General features: G+C 40.8%; 1 protein-coding gene across 11 annotated transcripts in view; it reads right to left on the bottom strand.

The window, feature by feature from the left end:
- The window catches only part of fat1a (FAT atypical cadherin 1a), a 77,113-nt gene extending 50,949 nt beyond the window's left edge, over positions 1–26,164 (bottom strand). For 6 of the 11 annotated variants that reach the window (XR_014800531.1, XR_014800529.1, XR_014800530.1 and 3 more), the window contains exons 1-3: positions 24,174–24,342; positions 19,423–22,712; positions 7,338–7,652 (exon numbers count right to left, since the gene is read on the bottom strand). Coding sequence is in view for 7 of the 11 variants with exons in the window: in XM_084931743.1 (XP_084787869.1) it covers positions 7,338–7,652; positions 19,423–22,684 (3,577 nt within the window). In the remaining 4 variants the exon portion in view is untranslated. Of the gene's footprint in view, positions 1–7,337; positions 7,653–19,422; positions 22,713–24,173; positions 24,343–25,765 lie in introns of those variants that run through there. The other 5 variants (XM_084931736.1, XM_084931739.1, XM_084931740.1 and 2 more) reach the window with 2 other exon arrangements.
- Positions 26,165–26,665: the final 501 nt, after the last annotated feature.

Here is a 26,665-nt window from a genome sequence, read left to right as displayed (position 1 = left end):
GTATAGCCAGATTCAGCCTGACCAGGTTCAGTTTTTCTGAACAAAAACACTGATAACACACCAACAGTGAAGATGATGCTGTTACAGTTTAACATCACAGCTGAGATAGTGAATGCATGTAGGGAGAAAGTAAAGCAGTCCTATATCACATCACCTTAATCTGTAAATTTTATAGAATTTCTTGTAAATGTGGCTGCAGGCTGACAGGAAATATTTGGCATAATTACAATGCTGAGTAATCTGAGTCATATGACAGGACAGGAGCTTCCCGAAGTAACACATGTCTAAGCTTTTTACAAGTTTACTTCCACATCTATACAGCTAACTTAAGAAATATGTGATATAAATGAAGCAAACAAACCAAAACAATGCACATTAGGCTGACTGTGCGATGATACTGTAATGTCAGGAATAGCATTTTATCTACTCAGCTGCCTTCTGCAAACCCAAATCGCTCAAAGATTAAATCAAAGCTGTCACCTGATCTGTGTTAATGACACGGGTGGTTGTCATAGTTAGTGTGCTTCATTTTACACCGACATGTTTTTTTTTCTTGCATTTAGGTCATGGGGTTGCTCATCTGGCATTCATTAGTTTGTTTATTCACTTTGCACCGAGTCAATCGCAGTTCTCTTCGAGTGTTTTCATCCATCCATTTCTGCTCTACTTTCACAAAAATTTCCATACAAAGTCAATTTTCTTCCAATTTCATTTTCAAATCTGTTTTCTCTGAAAATCCAAGGTTATGGCATTTGATACTATTTGCAAAAAAAAAGACAATGACTTTCACAGTGAGAACAGAGATACACCACAAAGGTTCCAGATTGGATTTATTTTAACCCTTTAGAGCCAGTCGGAGCGGGCACGCTCTGTTTTGCGTAACTATTTTTAAATCCCGGTAGCTCTGCAACCACGTGAGCTAGCGCAATAATTTTTTTTGCATATGAAACCGGAGGAGTTGTACTTACATCTTGTGCCATCAGCTTGTCCTAGGTCACAGTTTCCTTCCGCATATAGCTTTGCAAAAACTGCATAAAAAGCACTTGCAGCAACAAAAACATAATATTCCAGAAACAGGCTTTGCCGATCCGATCAGCTGTTCATAACACTTCCTACGTTGGAATAGACGTCAGCGCGAACTTTTGCATGTCCGCCATTACCTGCCCGAAACCGGAAGTGATGTCATTTTCGCGGAAATGTAGTTTTTTTTTACCATCAGGACCTCAGGGCCTATACTGGTGTTTTTAAAAGTTATCTTTGACTTTATGACTTTCTGTGTCTTTTCTGGGATGCTTAGGACTCATATTGCACTGCTGGAAATAGTTTATTTTGATGCATATGCTGCTTTTTTGCAAATTTGCAGTATAATATTTTTTCCTGAAGTGCATAAAAATTGGTATATTTCAAAAATAAAACTATGAAGACACTCAAAATAAATTTCCTGTGGTAGGAAACTATTTTGTGCAACTTTTTTGTATTTACAGTTTTGAGGGATAAGCCTCTTAAATTTCTCTAACTAGAAATATATGTTAAAAAAGCAAAAACGATTTTCAATTTTTTTGTAGTTTATTGCACTTTTTTGCAATTTATGTAATTACTATGCACTTAATGAATACATATTATTAAAATCTGGGCTATAATTGTTGTATTGATGTATAGCAACTTGAAATGCTCCCAAAAATGGCTCCACAGCATGTAAAAATATAATATGAGCTCTGGCGGACTTGGTTCTATGGTAGGTCTTAAAGGGTTAAATATCTAAATCTTAGCTCACCAAAACACTTTAGGTGGAAAAATCTCCTTTTTCACAATTTGTTTCTCATATTGTCCTTTGAAAGCAGTGACAACTGTTTGACCTCGAATCGCAGGAAATAATCAGGAAGTTGTTGGAAGTAACCATTTCCTATCTCACTTCCCCTGATAGTGGTTGGGCCTTTGGTAAACCATAGATAACATCATGTGTGTTTTCTCTCCTGAACAGAGCAGGCATTATTGAAAGTTGACATGAGTGCCACAAAAAGTGAGTGATACACAGCAGCAAATCTCAGCGACTGTTTCCCTGACCTTTAAGTTCATCCCCTGGGTCCATGGCATCCAAGCTTGCCAAAGCATCACCTACAGTATATCTTTCAGTTGTTAGCAATGAGCTTCTAGCTTCAGAAGAAGAAAAGGGCTGGAACTGTTCAATACAATTTCAATAATGAGAATTCACCTGGGCGTATCGTTCTTCATTGGGGTTTAACAACTGGGATGAAGGGTAAAAACAGTCATGCATAGATAGCCATATTATATTAGCTGTCAGTCAGCTGTTGCTTCCACCGTCTGGTGGCAAATTTTGTTAAGCCTCAATTCTACTTTCTGCATCCACGAGTCCACTCGGGTCCAAGTGATGTGAATTTCATCATCAGACGGTGAGTGCAGGGGTTCATGTGTACATCCATGTGCCTGCCTGTTTTTTGTGACTGTGCAGACTTGTCCATGGAGAATTTACATTACAATGCACCAACTATGCATGTGCCCCAGGCAGCAGACTTCAAGCGGACTTCAAAGAATTACAACAGGAATCGCTACTTGGCCAGCGGGTCTCCAGCTGTCCGTGTCCGCAACGGAGTATAATCAAGGCATAAGATGCCATTATCATAGATTGAAGTTTAAGCGTGATGACCATAAATCTCATATATATTAATTTTTTGACTTCAAATGATTATGAAAACAAAATCATAAGGTTAAAACTTTTTCCCTTCATTTTCACTACAAAGCTCTCTGTTTTTCTTGTGTCATAAATCTTGTTCATTTAAAGGTTTCAACTTGTTTAGTGCAGCTGATGACTCAAAGGCAGTCTTTGGTCAACAAGAGCAGTGAAACTCACAAAGCTTCTGTCGGTCACCCCGTGGAAGGATTTTTAAGGGCTGCCTGCAAGCTGCCTTTTTCTCCAGCGCGCTCTTTCATGCGGTCAGCTTTTTGCAGCGCGTGATCTCTGGCTGCTGGCTTCAGCTCTCTGTCACACTCCCTGTGCCTACCAAGCAGGCCTCCCAAAGGCATGTGAGAGTCCTGCTCCCCGGGACTCTCTTCCCACCCGTCTGCACTCACATACTTAGTTTGAGGCTAAAACTCCTATGTCCCACACACCCCTCACCTCTTAATCTCATTTATTTTTCGGCTCCCAGTCAGAAAATCTTTGTGTTAACTAATCGAAATTACAACATTAACCAGAAATATCAAGATAGCAGCCTTTCTATCTGTTAGCACACACCGATAATAATCTACTCTAAAATGTCGATGACAACACTAGGGCAATTAAGGAAGTGTTAGAAAGTACCAAGGCTACACAAAGAAAGGCTGCATGGGTACAACAGGAAGTGGAGTAATGAGCATTCAGCAAGATAAGATGGCTATCATAGGAATCTTTACTCCGGCACTCTTTCCTCTGCTTAGACATGTAAATCTTCCTGTGTGTGTGTTTATGAGCATGCAGTGTGTGTTCTGACTACAAGTTCTGCTTGGCTGCCCTTTTCTAACAAATGCATGTTCTGGCATAAGACCCTCGTTCAAAGTCCACTAAGTCATAGCACAGCAGCAGCATTTCAGAGAAGAGAGAGAGTGATTCACCAGGTAATGAACGCTGCTTACTCTCCCATAGAATCGGTGGGCAACTCGTGTCAACAACCTCTGATGAACTAGCTCACAGTACTGACAAATCCTTTGAGCAGAGAAAATAAAAGTAGACAGCAAGTGGGCTGGCTGTCTCAAGTGCAGTATGCGTAGACAAACTATCACGATGCTACATGTACAACCACGTAATAAACAGCTTGACTGTGTAATACAACCAAGTGGAATTCTACACAAACAACATGTGTGCGCACACGTATGTGTCTCACGTTCTGCTGCGATCTGCGCACTCCAAGCCCACAGTCTTCATCCTGGAAATTCAATTCTTCTTAGCTGCCAAATAAAGCCTGGAGAGCCTGGAACAACTGTGGTCATGTCCGTGGGAGGGATGAGATCTGTGCCACCACACAACTGAGCGCTGGTTCGTCTTTTCAATATTTTAGACCCGCACGGCATTATTTAAATTCACTGATCTCATACTGATTTAGACATAGACAGAAGACATAATTCACAACCAGCTGACTGACACAATTTTCTCCCCATGCAGATCTGCCTCGTTTCTCCTTTCTCTCTTTTTCAATCCTTTCAAAAGTGAGCCTGTGTCAGGCGGTTAAGTTCTTAGCTTTCAGATGTTGGGAATGCAATACTGTCTGCTATAGAGAAGAGCTGGCCTTGCACTTTAATGACAAACTAAAGTCAGGGATTGTCCAAAACAGCAGGACTTGTTTACTTGGCAGAAATAAAGTAGACCTAAGCCTTTCATCCTGAGCTTTGCTGAGCCAGTGTGGGTCTGTGTGAAAAAAGGACAACCAACGCCATACAAGGCGTCAAGTGAGGCCATCATATTTGCTTGAATCCGACAGGGCTGCTTGGAAGCAGTGTAAGGCCTAGCCCATGATAGAAGGCTAGATAGTTAGCTTGGAACACATGCCTATGAAGTTTGGAAACCCACACAAAAAACACAGGCCTTAACGTCTTTTCCTTTCTCCCTCCCCTTTGTAGAGCTTTGTAGATGTGCCAAGACAGGGCCTATGCTTCCAATGCAAGTTTAGAACATGTAATTACAGAGACGTGCATGCATAAATTTAAACATTTTCAAAAACCTGTAATATGCGGTTAGAATGTCATACTGAGTTGATAATATAGCGCGATATCAGGCTATTTTGGATCTTTGTTTAATACCACAGGCATAAATAAATAAAACAGCTCCAGGTTTTCTACAAAGAATGCCCGGTTATTCTAGTCTTTCACTTAAAATTGCACTCTATATGAGTCAAGTCATTTTCACACATGCACTGCAGCTCTGAGCTTTTCTGACATTACTTGGAGCAGTTGCAAGTGAGAATGCAAATGTCCAAATCAGTTAAACCGGACAAAGAAAGGACCTCACATCACAAGCTCCCTAGTGCAATGTCTGGATAATGTAATGTATAAATAGTGCAGGTAATTCTCGGGAGAATTCATGGCAACTGAGTGTGCATCACGTGTCCTGCCTCTTGCAGACTCTGACCGGGTGCCACCTCAGCCTAAACCACGGAGGATTTCTAGTAGCAAGAGCACGCCTGATGCAGACAGCCTCCTGTTTCTACATGTGAGAACAAGCAACTCTGAACAATGTCACAAAAATCCGATTCATGTGGGAAAACGGCTTTCTTCTCTAGTACTCAGCTACACTGGGCTCCCTGTTTTCTCATGTTCTCACTGCCCACCTACCGCGCCACTTCCACTGAGTGCTGCCATCTTCAAATACAGAGAGGACGAAGTAAATCAGAGACACAGAGCAGTGATTCAAAGTTTTCCGTGTCCAAACCACTCTGTGTTGAACCTGACGCACAGAGCTCTGGTGTCCCACTGATAAAAGTTTTAACATGCTTTGATATGCATGAACGGGTCTCATCCTTTTGCTTCAGTGTAACCATTTTTCTTCTTCAGGAGCTCTTCTGACAGTCACAAGAACGAACCACAAAGTGATACTGCAAATTATACTGTAAAAAACGTTGTGTCCACAGTGGACTTGGCCATAAGCTTCATAAACACGCTGTAATCCTCGGAGCAGGAAATATTTAGTTCAGATATGTGGGCTAAGAAGACTTTTTTCAACTGCTAAATAAGTGATGCACTGCAAGTTTTACCATGAGCATTTATACAAATCCAGAAACCAAAATATATCGAAGCTTGAATCAAGAAATTATTTAGGGGAAAGTAAAAGGTCATCTTCAGTGAGGAAGAAATAAATAAATAAAACATGCTGCCTTGCAAGAAAAAGCGATGCCACATTATCAGCTGCTTCTGTGTAAACACTTCTTTTCAGCTATATTATTATGGGTCACTCATCCATAGCTGGACAAAAGGTTAAAATATATCAAAGGCATAACAGATTTCAAAAAAAATTCTTTACTGCCTAAAATCTACTATAAAAACAGTGTTAGACTTTGTTGCAAGATAAATATTCAGCCTCCCAGCACTTCTATTTCACCGTCCCAGACTTTTTATCAGCGGGTGTAAGCTGATTTCTGTCATGCATGCAGACAAAACACTGACCATATGTTCGTAAGTTATCCTTTTGTTGCGTCATTTATTTTTTCATTCTCTTCCTGTGCAGCGGGGAGTGCCCGGCATATTGCTGTGAGGCTTGTTTGGGAGGCACGCTACATGATGAATCCTTATTTGGTCAGAAAACTCACATTGCCACTTCCAACAAAAATACCTCCAGTTTGTTGATGTGGCTACCTTGGGAAACAAGACCACACACGTCAGTGAGGACAAACTGGAGCAACTGCTGCCCTATCTGTTCCTCTTTCAGTCTAATGATCATTAGCATGCAATGATCAATAGCACACTTGTGTGCAGACTAAGCAAGAAAGAAAAAGCATTTTCTCCAAGACATCCAGAAGTAACCATCTCATTACTAAAACTTTACACTGATGTCAGTTGATTAATTTGACATTTTTTAAAGGCAGCATCAACATATTAGCACAAACCTAGATCGCACTTTCTGAGTGTTTGAATTCAGAGTCTGATTAATATCAATAAAAATGCAGGTTTACTGTCTGTACATGAGCTTCACTTTGCACCTATTACAAGTATATTTTGTGCTATTCAACTAAACATAGCCTGCTCGGGCAACTTTAAAAGAGCCCAATGAAATATTAATCATCACACCATTTCCAGAGTGCCATATGAGTACACACTTTAGAGTGTTAGAGTGGAAAAACCCCAGTAGGCTCAACCCACTCCTGTTCTGGGTGAGTGTGTTCACACTGCTCTTCCTTTTCACAAGAAAGGAAACAGGACACCTCACAGAAGCTCGCCACCTTGTCGGCAGTACACCACAGTATGTCTCAAAATTAAAGGATAAGTTAATACTTTGTATGAGCTTTGTGTTTGCTACATTTATAGTTGGCCTTTAAAGCAGACGTGTTTAGATGAGGAAAATGCACGTGGCGCTTTAGGCTATTTCCTGTTCATCACGTGTATGCAGGTATCACTCAGGGTCTCCACCGTTTACAGGAAAATCATCTCACCTAATCCAGGTAAGACAGTGGTGCTGTCTATATTTTTTACCCTATGAGCTGATGCGCTTGTAGTAGTCTGCTAGCAGCTGTAATTCAGGGTTATAATTTGTTCTGAAACACAATATAAGCTCATGACTCAACAGCAGGGATCTCCTGCTCTAATAATGCAATCTGTAGTGGCTCGAATTTCTATCCCAGCAAAAGCAATCTTACCTGTCTTGGTGTTAATAGCAAAGAAACCCTGGGGATTCCCGCTGGTGATCTTGTAGGTGAGTTTATCGCTGGCTTTGGCGTCCGGATCGACTGCGTTGATCTGGATGATTGACACATCTTTAGCGGAGTTCTCCATAACAGATGGGTAGTAGACAGGCTCAGAGGTTTGAGGTGCGTTGTCGTTGACATCCTGCACCTCAATGTAGACCTCCACAAAAGCAGAGAGGGGCACCACACCGCGATCCATCGCGTAGACTGTTAACCAGTAGTGCGATGTTGTCTCACGATCCAGCAGTTCCTGCGTTCGGATAATACCTGCAAAAATAAAAAGACATAAACTGGTAAGTCTTCATTATGTTGCAGAACATTTTTATATGCAACACATGACCCTGAATCTCACATTACTGTCGGCGCTATCAGTGATCTCTGCCTGACACATGTCAGGATGGCATATTTACAACAGTCAGCGCTCTCCTGTTTACATTTCATTGCCATGTGGAGGCTGTAACCTTCAGCTGAGCAAACACAAAAGAGCTTTGAGACACGTATGAGTTATACATGTTTACAACTGTTAATTGAAGAATGGCAGATCGACAGATTCTGCACTGTGAAAACGCTAACAGTGTATATGCTATGTAGCTAGTTTCGTGACACTGGTTTCATAAACAGTGCAGCTCTTATGTTTTGAACAATGAACTGCTTGACTCAATAAATCCTCATGTGTTTTAATATGTTAACATGCCTGAAACAGAGTGGCAGTGTGAAAGTTCTTGCAGAAAATGCTAGCAGCAACATTTAAATGAGTGAATATACTTCAGAGCTTTTCATCCCCATCTGACTTCACAAGTTCTCAGTATGTACCGTAACAAAGGATAAGTTATTGTGTGAGCCTTTCGGTATGGGCAGGTGTTTCAGTTTGGGGGAGAGGACATGTGCTTGTGACTAAGTGTTAGTTTACTGGTGAAAAGAAATACAGATTATGGACCCTGTTTCCACCTGGCATTAACATATGTCCTGGGTTATCCGATCTCAAGTAGTTCGCTGTAAATATGTCAACTTCTTGTGAGATCTGACTTCCTAGGATTATACGCAATTAAACACGTAGCCCACATTATTTCTGTTTGCCAACCCCATATGCCAGAGGCCCACATAGCTGAGCAGACTAACAGAACTGACCTGTTTTCCACAATAACCTCGAATTTAAATCTACACCGACTCAATCTGTTCATATAATTCTCACGACCTGAACAAAATAAAACACACAGGTAGTCTACAGTCATTTAAGAGTGCTTTAAAATGACTTGTGCAATTAATACAATGAATGGTATCCAACTTTTTTTTGCCAGCGGTGGGCACATCAGGGTAGGGAGGTGAGTAGGTGGTCCTAAGTGTGACCCAGGACACATAATGCCCCTGGAAGAATGCGGCCATGCGTGGCCAATAGCATCTCCGAAAGTGACCTCAGAGACTGGATCTAAATGCATCTTTGACAACACCTACTTAATACACCAACATATGACCGGACTCTCGAGTGCAACATGACCACATTTACAAATAACGATTGTGTAGTATTGTGTAACAAATTTTTCCATTTTCTTACTGCTTTTACTTTCAATTTATTTTCCATTAGTTTTCACCATTAGTTTTTTGTAATGCAGTTCTTTGTGAGCATAATGCATCTTTTTAGATTACTCGCTTATAATCAAACAAATCACTTTACTCCAAACATTGTGAATTCCATTTAATAGCAGACACTTTGGTTAGTCACACAATGTAAATGCATCCTGAGGCTACATTGTGATATTTTTTCACCTTTCTGTTCCTTCATCAACACCAAACATTCTTAAGAACCGTAAAACCAAAACAAAGAGCACAGGGAATGAATCACTGCCTGCCAATAATGTTGCAACAGTAAATTATCTGGATATCTTGCACATGTGAACTCCCATTATTATCAACAAGCACCATATTTGAAGGGCAAAAGAATACCAGAATGTCTTTAGAACAATGGAAACCTTTATACCAGCAGCTATTTAAGTGTCTGTATTATTTGCAATAACCTTGATAACGTCAATGAGAATTTATAGTTCTTCTCTGATTCAGTTATATGAAACTAATAAAAGTGAATCATGGCTGTATCATTATCAGGTTGGTTACTCATTTTGGACTACACTTCCTGGTGGTCCCGATAAGGAGCCTCCATATAATCATAAATGCAAATTTCAAACGGTTTGGTCGTTGCCGGTCGCCCATCAAGATGTTGAGGCCAGAGCCTTGATCATCAATCCCCTCCCACATCTCACTAACACCACACTAATGTTGCTTTCTACTGAAAGCCTTCAATGTACACATTATAACTTAAAGTAAACATCACCCAGCGCTATGAAGTGGTTTAAATAGGCTCTCTCTGTGCTGCTGTTGCCTTTCTTCACACACAATGTGCTGGTGAAGTAAGTGTTACTGAGAGCAGACATATTTCTTACCTTGGGTAATATAAGATACCTCCAAATAGAGATAACACCCAAAATGACTTGTCACAAAAACTCTCAAATTTACCATGGGCGGGGAGTTTGGGGGTGTACAGCTAATTTATTCTCATGCCCCGCTTTACTTTAGCTTCCCTGCCTTTTCCTTCTGGGATCCTCTCTTGTCATTAGTCATCATTACAGCTCTCTCAGCTTAAGGCTTGTAATAAGAAGGGGTATTCAGGCAAGGGAAAATAGGTAGCTCCCAAAGCTGAGATTCCAGGCAAAGACAACTTTGGGCAGCAAATCTAGAATGCAAAGAAGATGAGCCCATTGTAGCATATATAATGACTTAAAGCTGACAACACAGAGGAGGGAAACTTTTTGAAAAATTAAACAATACCCTAAAAACCGATGTAAAATGATTATAATAAATTAGTACATAATTTATTAAAATACCATGAATGACTAATTGATAAGAGCACTAAAGCTCAGAAATGTCAATGCACTGCTACTTGAAGAAAACATGCAGGAAATTGCAAATGTTTGCCATAAATAAGAAATGCGAACACTTATGTGAGGCATCCTGAGCAGAAACACCAAAGCATAGTGGGATGCATGCTTTAGACATCTGCTAAGGACAGTAATAGAAAGGAAAACATTACAAAGCAAATGTTAAAGAGTAGAATGAAAAAGAGGTTGGTGTGAGGAGAGGAGGTGTGGCAGAGGAAAGGTAGTCATGTTTGCACATGAACATCAAGAGACAAAGCAGCAGAGAAAAGAACAGACAATTGGGAAAGTATGAGCCATCTTTTGTACTTGAGCCAAAGAGATGCCCATGGTTGATTGCCTATCTATACCAGTGGCAGACAAAAAAGTAACAGAGCAATTCCACTTTCACCTGGGTCATACATTTTGCTCCCAGATCTTCACCTTGTAGTTACCCGCAAACACAATCTAACATCATATTTAGAAGCTAAACAAACTTTGAAGAGGATCCTGCAGGGGTTAGAGGCACACTTTTACAGTTACTGCAACAGTAAACAGTTTTTCTTCGTATTTATTTAAAAAGAAAACTGACTAGGCTTGACCTTTAATTTCTGAAACAGCAGATAAAGAAAGTTATCTGCTATAGCCTTGGGTGAAAAGCTTCAAACAAAGCACATGAAAAATGAATCTGAAGAATTTAGTCGCCACACCCATTCCATATACCTGGCCTACCCAGTAAGGCAGAAGTAAAACCTGCCCTTGGGCCACAAGAAAGAAAACAGACTGTGCAACAGCCTCTGCCAGATTTGCTTTCCGCTTTTTTTCCCCTTGCTCTTTTCTTTTCCCTCTGGCTTTGTTCTTCAAAGCTATCTGAGCACAGTGGCAGTGTGGTCGAGTGTTGAGACAGCCAAAAGACTTTCAGCTATCGAGACCAGCGGGTATTTTGTGTATCGAAATCACTGCTAAATCAACATCCTGTGCAGATACCCGATGAATCTATTCAATAAGAATTCTCTGAAAAGACAGAGTTAGCCACTGAATGAAGAGGGGAGTAATCTGCTTTGGAAAAGCTGTTGGAAACTGTTTGTCTCTTGTGCTGATTTCTTCGCACATGTTTGACCTGACTCTTGTAGTTTGCATTTGACCATCAACGACCTGAAATGTTTGTTGTGAACAGCAAACAGGAACCACTTCCTCGTTCATTCTGCAGCTGAAAAGTCGGGGTTTGCTTTGAACTAGATACATTAATTTGTCTCACCTCTACCCCACATTCCTCAGCCTTCTCAGGCCTTGAGCTCCCAAGCTTACATAAACTTTCACAGTGCCCCCTACCCCCACCATCCCTTCTCTTTCCACAGTCCTGGCAAAATGCTTCAAATTCCACTACCTCCTTGTTGGGTCTAGAGTAATAAAAGAGTCCCAAACTAAGCTTTCTCTTGATATCAGATCATCCCAAAGTTCCCAGACATCTGTAGTCAAGATCTGTTTTAAGGATGCTAAGCCTTAATGTAAAAAACGCCTGAAATATGAAAAATGTCAAAGTTCTGTAAGTCAGAGTTTAGTTTGACTTATAGTTTATAGTTGTGGTTTACTAAAATTACCTATTCTATTATTACTGCATAGTAAGATGTAACCTATTACCTACTAAACTATTTTATCACAATTTTATCGTGTATACTATAATAATACTAACTTTTCTTGCAGTTTATAGTTAAATTCAATAAGAAATAAGCGACTGTGGTTAAAACTTTGACATGCTAATCTTTCCAATAATTGCACACATAAATACATTTACATAACATTGTTATAAGCAGACATGACTCACAAAGATTTTCTCAGTCATCATAATTGCGAAAGGTCTCACAGCTTATCAGGGTGTCACATCATCACATAAAAAATATATGTTTTTTATCTCATTCAACATACCAGACAAACTAATACAACCTATTGAGGCACTGATTCATTTTACTTCATGCATCACTGAAGACGCAATTACTTGTAGAAATCGAAAAATTCCTGCCCACGGCTGGCTTAAGGAGAAGTTTGTTAGACGGATATGGTTTTATATAGAAGACGGTATGACTTCAGAACTTCTTTAGACGTAAAAATAGAAAAAAAAGAAAACATTGTCTAAAGAAAAATCATCAAGAAAACATGAAAATCATTCAGTTGTATGTTTAAGATGGGGAAAATCTTTTGATACTTTTGTTATATATCTGCAATATGTGACTGAATTGATTTTTCTCTTCCCATTTAAAAAAAGGTCTATTAATTCCAGCTGAGATAGCTTTTGGGATGTAGCAGATGATACAAAGCTTTCATTGTTAGTGGGAACATTGTTATTTCAAAGGCCTTTCAAAAAGGCCTCAGAGCAATATTCCTTGATTCAATATCACAGTATTATTTAGGATCAGCTACTATACCTACTAGCTATCTGCCTGTTCCTCTGATAACAATGACACCATCTCCATTCATTTCTATACATCACGAGGCTCTACATCTACATCTGTGGAGGTGTATTTATCTATTTCTACCCAGATTATCATTGTATATGCTATCACAGCAACTAGTTTCCCAAGAGACCATATTTTCATTTTACATAACCTAACCTAAAAAGAAAAATCAGTGCCTTCTTATGGTTTTAACAACAACAAAGTTATGCCACTGTCTCCTTGCATTTCCTTCTAAATGTCTGGATCTTTAGCTTGGAACAACTCTGCAGTGATAATGGGAAATCTGAGAGAGACAATGTACTAATACTGCATGAACCAAGCCTTTATTTCCTTTCCTACAAGGCTCCCTGCCCTATTTGGATAGCTGTTAGAGTGAAACATGAGCACATCCTCCTATCCATATACCTTTTAACAGCCGCCCTTCGCAAGGCTGCATCTGTGTGTTGGTAACTACACCTCAAAGAATGACTGATGATTCACGCCTGCAGCTCCTACAGTTATATATTTCTTCTCATTTCTGTGCTGGCAATCAAATGATAGTCAGCACTATAATTATATCTAATAGTCAAATAAATTGTCAGACCAAAAAATGACCTTACAAACTTTATTGAGAACGTTAAAGTCCTGTTGTAAGCCCCAATTCCCTAAACTCAAGTATATCAATGGTCGGTCTTGACAGGTAGAATCAAATTGGCTATAAATGCCTAAAACAGTTACTAAAACTTAAAAAAGTCTAAGAGCATTTGAATAATTTAGCACAGCAAGCCTGATGCTGAAAATGTTCACACGTGTCTGCAGGGAGGATGCAAACGGCTTCAAAACATCGCTCCTTTTCATAGTCCTTTATGCTTTACACTGATCTTTGGAACAGTGGTTGTGTTCAGCATCTGTGACTTTAAAGTAGCTAAACCCATACAAGGAAATCCATTACTTTTTATTAAATTGAACAAATGCAATACTGGTGCTGTGCTGGACTTCCAAGTATACCCTGGGGGCCACTATTTAAAGACAAAGCCTCAAAATGTGAAAACTAAAATACATCAAAAGGTCTAAAGTAAAGATCTAATTCATGAGTCTTAGCGTGACATGAATAAACACACAATGAAGCATGTCCTGTGCGCAAGGCAGCTCAAGGTTTCTTTAAAAAGATTTAATGGACTGAGAGAACAACATACTTTTAACGAGGGAAAGTGTGTTTTTCATTTAGTAACCTACAATCAACTTTGTCCCGCTGCACATTCTTGGTCCCATCTCCAGAGTAACAGCACTCAAGCAAAGACTATTTGGGATCATGTGCCACTTAGCAGTCTAACTTTTATCTCAAACATATAGGCTCTAAAACTTTTTTTTTTTTTAAAAAAAGGTGTGAGAGGGTAACAGTTTGCACTTTTAAAACTAAACTAGAAGCCAAAATCCTGACCATAAACACGTACAAGAGTAGATCTTTTTATTCCGGTTAAGGACCCGTTTATTTTATCATGATGGAAAAAGAAGTGAAGCGCTGGCAACTTTTTGTGCTAATGGAACAGGACTTTGTCATTATGCATCAAACTGTTTCATTTGCCTTCACAAAGAACCCTTTCACAGTACAGGCTGCAAACAGCTTCAAGTGAAAGGGCAATGCATATTTTATCCAACAAGAAAGGGCAATGCATACATTATACAATCAGCATCTGCGCCTCATGTAGACTCAACACACTGCTTCGGTTAACTTGTACATTGCACAATTTAACTTCAAGCAGAGACACATCTTCCTTGGAGTAGATTTTCAAGGTAAGGCCTGTCTATATCTTCATCAAAGCCACCACAGACACACTCTTCAATCACAGTTCCTTTTGGGTTATGGTTTGGTTTACTAACACGTTGACAATGCGCAAAAAAAGACGTTATGTTTAAAGAAAGTTTAACTCTTACTTGCATGGTCAGACGTAACTTTGAGACTAGTAAATGCCTGCATACAGTGACAGAGTCCACTTTAAATGAAAGGAGTAAAATATTTTAATTTTTGTTATTATTAACTATATTACCCTATCAAAATGTTCACTTACATCTTACATCTATATTCCCAAAATACATAGTGATTATTATATAGGGTTCTTACTATAGCTTTAACTATAGCTGTCTTAGCCTGTTGCAAGCCTGTTCCTTTTCAATTATTTAGACTTGACCTGGTACATAATCCCTCCCTGCTGCATAAGCTATTAAAAAACAGAAAACTTTGCTCAACTAAAGTCATTGCCTCCGTTTTAACAAAAAGCAGGCACAAGAACAACTTCTTCGGCATACTGTCAATCAGTCTGGAGCCGGCTCTGAGTAAGAGTTCAGTAAATGTAAACATTAATTAAGCTAGCAGTCATCATTAAGCCGGGCAAGGCCAAAGTTATGAAAATGCGGGGGTGTTTTTAAAACCCCCTGTTTTCCACAGGTAGCCTGTCGCTCCCAATGCCAGAATCAGTAGATCTATTCTGAAAGGTTACAATTTTCTCTGTATTAGACTAAGTCAATTCAATTGTCTCAGGCTACTTTATTCACCCTGTTTGGTAACATACATCCTTTACCCTCCGGGGCCTAAGTTATCAGAAGTGAAAACGCCTACCATAACCCTGAGTTTTCAAAATAGCACAAATGTCACAGATGTCGACTTAGCCCTCACAGAAGTGACTGCAGATTCCAAAGTTGTGCTAGTCACTTCTTCCAAACTCTTAAATTCAAACCATCATAAAGACTTTCACCAATAAATACTGAATCCCACAGTATGAGACTCAGTTACACAGTGGTTCATTAAAGGTGCTGGAAAAGGACTCCTGTGAAGATTGCTCATTACTCATTTACCTCTGTGTTTTCTGAAACTGCCTTCTTCTTCGATTGTTGCAGACAGATGAAAATGAAGACGATTACTCACTGGCAATAAAAAAAAAAAACCCTTGCCTAGGTGTGTCAGGTTGAGTCAGGTGTGCTTGGAGGAGTGGAGACTTGCACAGGTTCATCAAGATAAGCATAGCTTTATTGCTAGTCTGTTTGAACTAGCACTGGAAATTGACCTCATGAATTTATATGTCTTTTCACCTCAACAGTATGTAACTGTTTCTACAGCTGCTTGTATGATGATTATAATGATTGTTAGCCTTTCTTAAGGACAGGAGTGCCATCTAGGTTGGCTCTATAAAAGGCACAGGCTTATTTGAAAAGTCATCAATTTGTGATGAGTGTGAAATTTGAAGAGGTATAATCCTAACAAATTCCTATGACACACGCACTTCCCCAGTGGATTTCTCCACAGCCATATTATCAGCTGAGGAATTAAAGCTCAGGAGTGGCAGCCTCTCTTCAAATTGCTTTCAGTCTTTTTAGAGTACTAACTGCAAAGCCTTTTTAAAGACAAACCTGTAAAATACATAAAAAACTAAGTCACTGCATGAGCCATTTGCCACAAAATTGTAAACCCATACCAGCTGACCTCTGGAGCCACAACATGTAAAACAGTAGCTAGCCACCTTTTTCAAGAAAACTCCAACAGCTGAAAATACTTCACGCAAGTCGAGCTGCCCGAGATTCACAGAATTTACAGAAAATGTAAAATTTTTGTGATACCATTGTCGGGACGATAAATGTCTATATGTATATGAGATTTTGGTCATATCCCACAGCCCTATAGCTGAGTTCTTTTGCTCTTAGTCCTTTCTAGTCAAAAATCACGTCACTATCAGCAAAGTTTCCAGTTAAACTGATGAGCAATGGATTTGTTGTGCAGCATGGGAAAAGACCCAGGAATTGGGCCTTCATAGGGGTATGTTTAAATTAAGATGGCACTCATCCAGTGACCACAGAGCTTTTAATAACACAGAGAATGTCTGGACAAACAGTTGCCATGGACTCCCTGAGCAGTCCAACGGAAAGCAACCATAATAGAAGAAGACGACGTGGCTTGCATGGGAGGTTTCCTCCTACTTTGAGTTGATGTAAATGAGGACAAGATGGTGTTCAATAAACAGCAACAATGGACAGCTTTTTTTTTTTTTTTTACTTTATCTGTGCCTGAAACAAATAATTTGTTTGTTCCTTGGATGGTTTATGAATGTCACTCTCAAAGTCTCAATACATCCTTTGTTTGGATTTGTTAGATACTCCTACTCTTCAAGAGTCACTCACTGTCGACTAGCTCAACCACTACAGAGTGCTATTCTTTACACAGCAACACTATGTGACCCACATAACAGTCTTCCTGTGGATGTTACTATAAGAGAAAATCATTGGGTTTTATACATGTGGTGGTGGAACGAGCAAAACAATGCAATGCAGATCAAGACTGTGATTGATGTACTCTTAACAAACACATGCCCAAGTTCAGCAACACAAGCATCAAGTAAAACGCAAAAACACTTCTGCCTTCACTACTTCCCACTGAGAAAAACAAATTTCAAAACTAGAGGTGTGCGGCTCCTGGCAGTTTTCCCCACACCACTTTTTCACTTGTTTTCTAATTTTAAACGATTTTAAAACAGCCTGGTTAAAATTCACAACATGCAGCTGCAGAAGAGTATATAGTGGGGACGCACCCGTGCTTATATTTTCCTTTTGGAGGCACAATATTTTAAACGCATATGGTAGCTTTAGCACACCACACCCTTCATCTAGTGAAATCATAGGAGCGGCATTACCACCTTGGCTCTACTTAGTTGTCTGCTGACCTCAGATGTAATCCATAATAACAGGACCCAGCCTAGGACAATCCTATCATTGCACCTCCTGATAATCACTTAATATAGGCCTCAGGGATTAAGTAGAAGATCAAACCAGGCTCCCAGAATCTGTGCCCTACAAGGGATTTTGAGGCAGACGTAGACGCCAGTCACAGGTCTGCATGCGGCGCCATCAACAGTAATATTAGTAGTATCACAGTACTAAGGTGTAGGGCCTTTTCGGTGGGATGGATGGAGGGATTTCTTTCAGATTTGGCACAAAAACTGCCTGGGACTCAGCAATGAACAGATTAGATGCCAGCAGTTAAAGGTCAAGGTCACTGTGATCTCTGAAGTTCCTGAACATGACTCAACTCATGGACGCACAGTTTTAGATTTAAATTCAATGTACTAAACTGATTAAAAGCTGGTGGTTAAAAGTCGATGTTACCTTAACTTCACAAAAACTTTTTTGTCTATATTCAGAAAATTCATACAATAAATGTGATGAAATTCAATGCAAATGTCAAACTGAATAATGATAAAGTGATGACATTTTACACCTAAAAAAAGTTCAAATCATATAAACGATCCTGCAAAATTCCTACAAAACTGCCTTTATAAGACCATTATTACAATGGGAGAGGAGTAATTTGGATGTACTAATGACTGATGGCCTGATCATCGTGCAATGCATTTTCTTACAGCATGAAATCACTAAACAAATTTCCAAGTAATTGGTATTAGAGAATGTATGCATGCTCATGTATGACTTTTCTTGCTATATTTGTTAAATATTCTTGCAGACCGTACACTGGTGAAACGCTGGTAAGGCATTAACCCATTTAAAATCCATGCTATGCATCCAGATTCATTTAATATAGAAGTACCAAAACAGGAAGTAACTCAATGAAAACTCCTTCATGCATCCATGAAAGTGCACAGTCACTAGTTCAAGCTTTAAATATCCCAGCATCTGTCTTCATAAAGCAAAAATCTTATTAAAATGAGACATCCAACCACTACCTCAGAAACAATCGCAAACACAGCAGCTGACAAACTGCCCTGGAGGTTGCATCCTTCATAACGGCTCATCTTCTCATGCTAAATATACGAGGCAGAAGAAGGTATTTCCCAACAGGTTCACTGTGGAGACTTCCTGTCAGCTCACTGAATACTTCACATATATCTAATTCTTACTAAACATTAACCTAAAGATATAAACCTCTTTCTCAACAGTAAAAGTCAGCAGCAGACTGATAGATCACGTTTCCAGCTTTCTTAAGAAACCTATAAACTTTTGAGGTTACATGTGCCAAGAAAAATCGCTGCATTATGCATTACGTTTCACTGCCTCATTTAGTCATTAAATATGTAAAGTGCAGAGAGAAATGTAATTTCAAATGGGGATTTAAGTCACATTAAGCAAGTCAAAAATGTTGATACTAACTTTTAAAAGGAATGCAGACACAAACATCCAACCCAGGTGATTGCTATGTTTGGGGTAGGAACTCCAAGAATCCCAGACTGCTTATTTTGTGCTAATTTGAGTCAGCTGTTGAACTCATTCTGGGCAGCTGAGAGTGTATTAACATATTTTCTGCAGCATGATAGGAAATCCACAAGCAAATCCGTGCCATTGGTACTATACTGAAAATATATATGCTTAACATTTTAGATTTGGGTCAAACAGATTTGACCGTTTTCTAAATGCAACCCATTTTATAATGAATCCACGTGTGTTCCTTGTAGCCCAGCACCTACTTGTGAATGTCCACACAGGTCTAAGAGAGAGCTCGTCCATCTGTTCCTGCCATAAAATCTCCAAAAGAAGAAAAATGACAGCAAAAGGGAACTTCACCCGTCTCTTAGAAGACTCCCTTAGCTCATTATTCCACACAGTGCAACATGACTGAATAAACTGTAGCTGCATAATACTTTCCTTATGCAGGTCTTTCAACACAAGCTTCACATAGATATAGTGAATAAAGAGACTCACCAGTTTCCTCATCAATGGAGAATACCCCCAGGCCAGACCCATCTCGGATGGAGTATCGAATCTCTCCATCTCGGCCTCGGTCTTCATCTTCAGCTGTTACAGTCATCAATGAAGTCCCAATGACCGCATCCTCTTTTATAAATCCCTTTTCCACAAACGATCGGAACATAGGCCTGTAAAGATTCTCATTCACGTCCACCACGTCCACCTCGATAAAGCAGGTTGATGACAAAGATATGGGCTTCCCTTTGTCTTTAGCTTTTGCAGTAAGATTATACACCTGTTTTGTCTCATAATCTAGATTCTGAACAATTCGCAGCGCACCGCTGAGTTTGTCTACTTCGAAATTCCCGTCTCCATTATCAATAAGGCTGTATCGTACCTGACTGGAAGGCCCAATATCGGGGTCATGAGCCTCCAGCCACATGATTACTGTACCGATTGGAAGGTCCTCCCTCACTTTTACACGGTAATTGGGAGGGAAGAATTTGGGTGGATTATCATTCACATCTTCCAAGGTGATTTTGAGGGGCACTGTGGACACCAGCTGAGGCTCATTTACTGCCTGGTCACGTGCCGCAATCTTCAAGACATAAAATGGATGGAGCTCGCGATCCAGTGGCTTTGTCACTGTCACCACACCGGTATTTTCATTGATTGCAAAATGATCTGTGCCTCCCAAAATTGAGTACTTGACGATTCCATTGTCACCTCGATCCTTATCTGTTGAATCCACCTGGATGATTTCAGTCCCAACAGGTGTACTCTCAGTTATTTCAACAGAATAAGATTCTTGCAAAAACTGGGGGCTATTGTCATTGGTGTCTAAGATTTTAACATCCAAGAGACGCGATGAGGATTTCTGTGGTATCCCGAGATCATAAACTGTAATGTTGAGGGTGTAGTGATCTGCTGTTTCCCGGTCAAGAGGAGAGTAAACCAAAAGCCAACCAGTTTCCATATCTACTATGAAGTGGCTTTCTGCATCTCCTCCTGAAATAACATACACTAGCTTCCCATTAAAGCCACTATCTGAGTCTGTGGCATTTAAATGGACAATCCGGGCCCCGACAGGGAGATCTTCTTTGACTTCAATAACACTTGGAAAAGACTCTGAGAACTGAGGAGTGTACCGGTTGACTGAGTGAAAGTCCATGAAGTTGTCATCCGGCTCATTCTGCGTGTGGATTTTGCTGCCCTGAAGCAGCTTTTCAGCCAGCATAGTCGCGACTCCGGTTTCCACGCACTTTAACTGGACGGGCTTGCGCGCCGTGATGACAGTTATGTTCATAATCATTGGCTGAGTCTCATGTTCGCCATCAGATGCAATGATTTGTAAACTATGAAACGAGACCTTAGCTGCCTCTCCCTCGCTCAGCGAGTGCTTCAGTGAAAGCATGCCAGAGTTTGGGTTCAGCTCAAACAGGTCAAGATCATTCCCAGCTTTAATATTGTACCGTACTAGCTGCAGTTCATCAGCATCAATGGCAGATGCTGTTGTTATCTGCTCTCCCACGCCGTGGTCTCTCGGCACAGTCACTTCACAGTCCACATTTTCAAACAAAGGCTTATTATCATTCAGGTTGTTTAACGTTATAATGACTGATGCTTCCACCTCTCTCCGGAATGGGGATCCCCAGTCTGATGCTCTGACTTTAAGATTGTAAATCCTGGGCATGAGCTCATAATCTAGGACCTCCGAGGTACTGATGACACCAGAGAAGTAGTCAATGACAAACGGCTGAGGATTCACATTGGTAATGCTGTAGGTCACATAGCCATTCTCCCCTTTGTCTAGATCAGTGGCTTTAACAGTCACCACACTAGTCCCTATGGGTACATTCTCATCAACACTGGCCTTGTAAGATGTCTGCTGGAATTCAGGTGCATTGTTATTTACATCAATCACATCAACAATCACTTTGGTTGTTGCTTTTTTGTCACTTGTAATCACATCCAACTGAAATTGTGAGGAAATATCAGCATTGATTGGCCCTGCGGTGCTGATTAAGCCAGTATCTGGATTGATGGTGAATCTGTTCTTGTCAGATTTGTGCCTAAAAGCATATTTTAGTTGTGGATACTTTGGCACAGCTGTTACCATAGTGACAGGTGTGTGAAGGGGGGCGAATTCACTCAGATTGACTCTGTAAATGGCCTTTTCAAATACAGCAGGGCCCACTTTGAACTGTGGAGAAGTGACATGTACCAATTTAGCTGATGAAAATTGAGGGGGGCTGCCTTTGTCCTTTGCCTGTAAAGTGAGGTTGTATCCAAAAGGTTGGCTGTCCCAGTCGACATCTTTGACTGCTTTTATTTTATACTCCCTGCTCCCGGGGTTGGTTCTTACAGCCTTGAACTGTTGAAGAGGGTCACCAGCCACAATGCTCAGTGATGCTATTTCTCCATTTGGTCCTTGATCTTTGTCCTCCACTGTCACAATGGCATAAGTGGGGTCATGGTCTGCATCAGAGGGGGCCAAGGTTACTGCAGTAATTACAGGTGCGTGCTCATTGGCCTGCTCCACCCTGACTGTAAGTCTGGCCATGCTACTGAAACCACTGCTCCCGTACAGCTTCATCCCTCTGTCCACGGCAAGGATCTCCAACTCATACAGCTTCGTCTCAGAGTAATCTAGTTTGCCCGTCAGTGTCACCACACCGCTTGTTGGATGTACTGCAAACATGTCTGTCCATTCCCGGAAACTATAGTAGTATTCTCCATTTGTACCGATGTCTGCATCAGTTGCCGTGACTTTGGCCACGCTAGTGCGGATTGCCGTGTTCTCTGGCAGAGCGATGCTATAGGACGTGGGTGAGAAGAGAGGCCTGAGGTCATTGGTGTCCAGTACCTGTACTTTCACTCGAGTGCGACACTCCAAATTAGTGTTTCTCTCGGAAGCTTTAATAGTCAGCACGTAGTGGTCTTTAACCTCCCGGTTCAGAATGGCAGTGCTGCCTCCTTTGGTCCTTATTCGCAAAAAACTGAAATCTCCCAGCAGATAGTCCTCTGCTTTGAATAGGTTCTCATTGTCTCCAGAGATGATTTTGTACCGTATGTCCCACTCTGGATCTGTGATAAAGATTCCCATTTTGGTGTGACTTTCTAAGTAAGTCTTAGCAGCAGAGTTCTCATATATGGTGGCATTGTAAAGAGAATGTGTGAACTGCATGGAGGTGGCCCTCGCCATCCTTTGGTTCCCTGCACAGCCACAGAGGAGCTGCTGGAGCAGCACAAGCAGTGGAACCCAGTGCTTCCCCATTATCGTACCGTGATCTTCACCGAACCACCTGAGAGGGAGAGAAAAAAAGGATTTTAAAGCTATAATCCTGCAGAAACATTTCATTGGGATTCTACAATAACATTTAAGGGGAAATTTTTATTTTCAACTATCAGTCTTCATCTAAGTAGGCTGGAAAAACTGCTAAAATGCTGAAAACCACATTATTTATGGCACACATTTTTTCCCCAGACTCCTTTAAATATCATGACAAGTTATGATAAGGGTGACAAAGACTAAACAGGTTTCATGTGGAAATAAGATGAAGCAGATCAGTCAGTCAGGTGACAATGCCAGATGCCTGCCATGGGTGCCCTTCTGAACACGCAAATGTCACAAAACCTCCTCATAATGAGCTAAAGAAAAAAAAGCTTGGGCTTCTTTGAAAACTGCAGTGCTATAATTTACATTTTTTGGTTGCACATTAGACATATAGAAATCTGATTATACTCATTAACATATTACTACACAAGCACTACGAACAATCTCGTAACTACAAAATGATGCTGGACTTTCACTCGTGCAGAAATGCAGCAAAAAAAGATGATGATGGCAAAGGTGTGTGGTAAATAAAATAATCTCTGTATAATCTCGTCGAAATACAATCAGAATTAAACTCGAAGGCCAGATGACTGAGAAAGTGCTTTCAAATTGCGGATTCATTCGTTTACAACTGCTTTACAACGTCCCCGGCTCCGTGTGGGAGTCCACAAAGACAAATAAAAAGCAAGACGCTGCTATGTGTGCGCACGTTGTAAAAAAACAAAAAATATATATATATTTACTTTTGGCGTGACAAAACAGCCCCACTAGTTTAATTATTAATGTTTTATGCGGGGTTAATAAATGACAGGGTTTGAGCCCCAATCACCTTTAATCTAAAACTATAGCCCGCAGGTACAAAAGAACCATCTGCTTGCGGACAACTGCTGCAGAAAAAAAGAAACTGTAACTAAAACTTAAAATTCTGGCTCTTTTTTTCCCTTTTTCTTTACGATACAGAAGAGTATCCATTTGTTTAAATTCCGTTTCTCTGAATGCTCTCGGCAGCGAGCCGTTTTTCATTTTGAAAAAAAAAAAAAAGTTCAAATGTTTCAAAAAAATGAGTTAGGTGCCTCGAGACTATTTCACGTCTAACCCCATCCCCCAACTACAGCCATTCACTTCGAAACGATGGCAGACGTGCACTTAGCAGAGATTTGCTTGGGGGGTTAGTAGGAAAAAAGATACGTATTCCCAACACAAAACAGCACAAAGTGTGTGCGTACGTCATCAAAAACGATGTTCGACATTCACTTTGTATCGAAAAGTTCTCCAAAGAATCACCCAAAGTAGCCAGCGGTTGCTTTTCTTTCGCACCTCACAATAGCAGACCTAACTTTTTTTTCCCACGTTACAGAGATGCAGACGCTTAAACATCGCTGACCGCCAAAAAAAAGCCCACTGAGTAAAAACACAACAACTTACGTACCTCTTTTAATATTAAATTCGGAGATTTGGGGGTTTTGCATGTAGTTTATGTAGTCCAAATCTCGGCATGGTATTACGTGGACTTCTCTCCTCTCCGTTACCCCATCTGCCACCAGCAGGCAAGCTCTCTCTTTTCCCTCACTGCTTTCCTTTCCTTTCTCTCCCACACTCCACTTGCCTGGTATCTCTCCGCGCTGCGCACGTCCGGATCTACTTACCGGGCTGGCAGCAGGATAGGACCTTTTCCGCTCTGAACCCGCGACCCTTTTGATTTGATTTAATGCGGTTCGCCTTGTATTCTCATATGAAATATTTCCAGAAAGGCTTAACTCTGGTCCTCTCCGCGGAATCGCTTTAATTTTCATTCAGCAGCTACCACTTCAGCCCCAAGGTAACCTGCCCCCCCTTTTTTTGTAGTATTCTTATTCCTTTCAGCTAAAATTATTCAAAACTTTCCAACCCCACAAACGTTCACTTTCCACGGTGTTCTGATTGTGGCTACACGAGTAGAAAATCAAATCCCAGTATAATTTATCCCAAATTGCTGTTTGGAAGCATTAAGGCTACTGGGCTCATGAGGTGTGAGTCCTAATGGATCCCACCCCCTCGTTTCTGTAGTCTCCTTTTATTTACAGCAAGACAAATTAATGCCCCCCCCCTTTTTTTAAATTTTTTTTTTTTTTGAGGTGGGAGACATCCTTATAAAGGACCAAGCCTTATTAGGTTACAGGTTATTTTGTGCATGGCCTTCTGGCTAATGATTAACAAACAAATATTTCATATTCGCTTTCTGCTGAAGAATTTGACTTAGCCTTTATATCATAATCCAGCTGTCAGCGTAAGAATGTGGACAAACCTTATTTTGGTAATGAAATCTCAGTTCAGGTATTCCCAGATGATGACAAATGAGCTAATAAAACGTGCAAATGCAAAAAATATAAATAATAATAATCCTCGCGTGTGTTGTTGCATTTTAAACATCAGTTCTTGAGATGATCTTCTCATTACTCTCACTAGTACTATTGTTTTTTTAATATCCCGGGTACGGCTGGAAATAAAGTGGCCAGCAGTGCGTCCCGGGGTCTGTGTTTGGGCATTAGAGCAGGGTGACTGATAGTGTTGGTACACTGGCTACGAAGGCGCTGATCCTATCACCCCCACCCCCGCCACCACCACCCCTCTCATCATCACACACGTTGCTCCTCTCAGACCAAAGCTGCACTTTACGCACAGAGGAATGTGGCTGCCATGCGATTGATGGCGCTGTCTCACTGCTCTTGCCCGGACTGCAGAGCTCCAGCTGGTGCGCCTGCAGGAAAAAAAAGCCTGTGCTGCATGGAGCTTGACAACTTGTCAACATGCAACCTACTTACTACTACTACCCAATGCGCGCGATTGTGAGCGTTGTGAGCGTGCGTAATTGCGCGTTTGGTTCTTTTTTTGGCACAAGTCAGACAAAATACTCACTTTTTTAGCGCTTACTAAAAGAAAAGTGCTTTGAGTTCAGTCCAAAGTTTCAAGAGTCGCTTGAAAGAAAAAAAATCAAATCAAACCATGTGCCATGCTCTTGAAATACGATTCGAGACTACTCACCAGACCAGCTTAACCAGCGCTGGTTGTCGTTCCCAAACTTCCCTTCACATAAATCTGTTAGTTTTTTTTTCCTTTTTTTTCTTTCTAAATCTCGTTTGCGAGGATCTCTCAGATGAGGCGGGAGGGAGCTTCTGCTGATGGCAATCCGCTACTTTTCTTCTCTTCAGCTTATTCTCACAGTTTCATTGCCTTCAGCTCCGATATGCTCGGAGGCATCACACATGGTGGCTTATTGCAGGAGAAAAGAAAAGAAAAAAGCTATGGGCTATGGTTTGCCTCGCTGCTCCACTCCACAACGGTTCAGGTGCCGGCATGCTGCTGATGCCTTCAGGTGATATCGGGAAAAATCGCAATCTTATAGAAGAGCGCACGAGAAGAGAAATGACTGGCGATTTTCTTGCCTGCTGCTCTCCCCTTCGGAAAAGTAGCGGTACGAGCTAGACGAGAGTGGGGTGGGGGGATCACACACCAACAACAGCTGACGGTGAAAGTGATGTCTGTGTGATTCTCAGTTTGTTTGTTTTGGGCTCTGTGCTTATCTAGTTATTTGTTACGCACATAAATCCAATTTAGCGTAATGATTTAATTCAAATTGTCTGCTGCAGATTTCCTGATCGAGCACAGTTCCTGACAATAAAAAACAAACAAACATAGCATTTGAAGCATTTACTCTGCGACAAATGCACTCTGAATTTGTTGGAGAGTTTTTCCAGTAAGGACATCAGCTCTCCGCGAGGGCACCCAGGACCTGACTTTGCCACCTTCAGCTCTGACGTCATGGACTCCTCTCCCATTCAGTGCATGCACAGCGGAGCGTTGCCGTGTTTATTCTGTCCACAGTGTGAGCGTCCACCTCCTCAGCTCGTCCTGTTTATTAATTGTGTTCTCGTGACCTTCGCG

Source organism: Perissodus microlepis, chromosome 6 (assembly GCF_051167445.1).
Source record: "Perissodus microlepis isolate ML-2025 ecotype Zambia chromosome 6, ASM5116744v1, whole genome shotgun sequence".
NCBI classification, from domain to species: domain Eukaryota; kingdom Metazoa; phylum Chordata; class Actinopteri; order Cichliformes; family Cichlidae; genus Perissodus; species Perissodus microlepis.
This window is presented reverse-complemented; position numbering and strand designations above follow the sequence as displayed.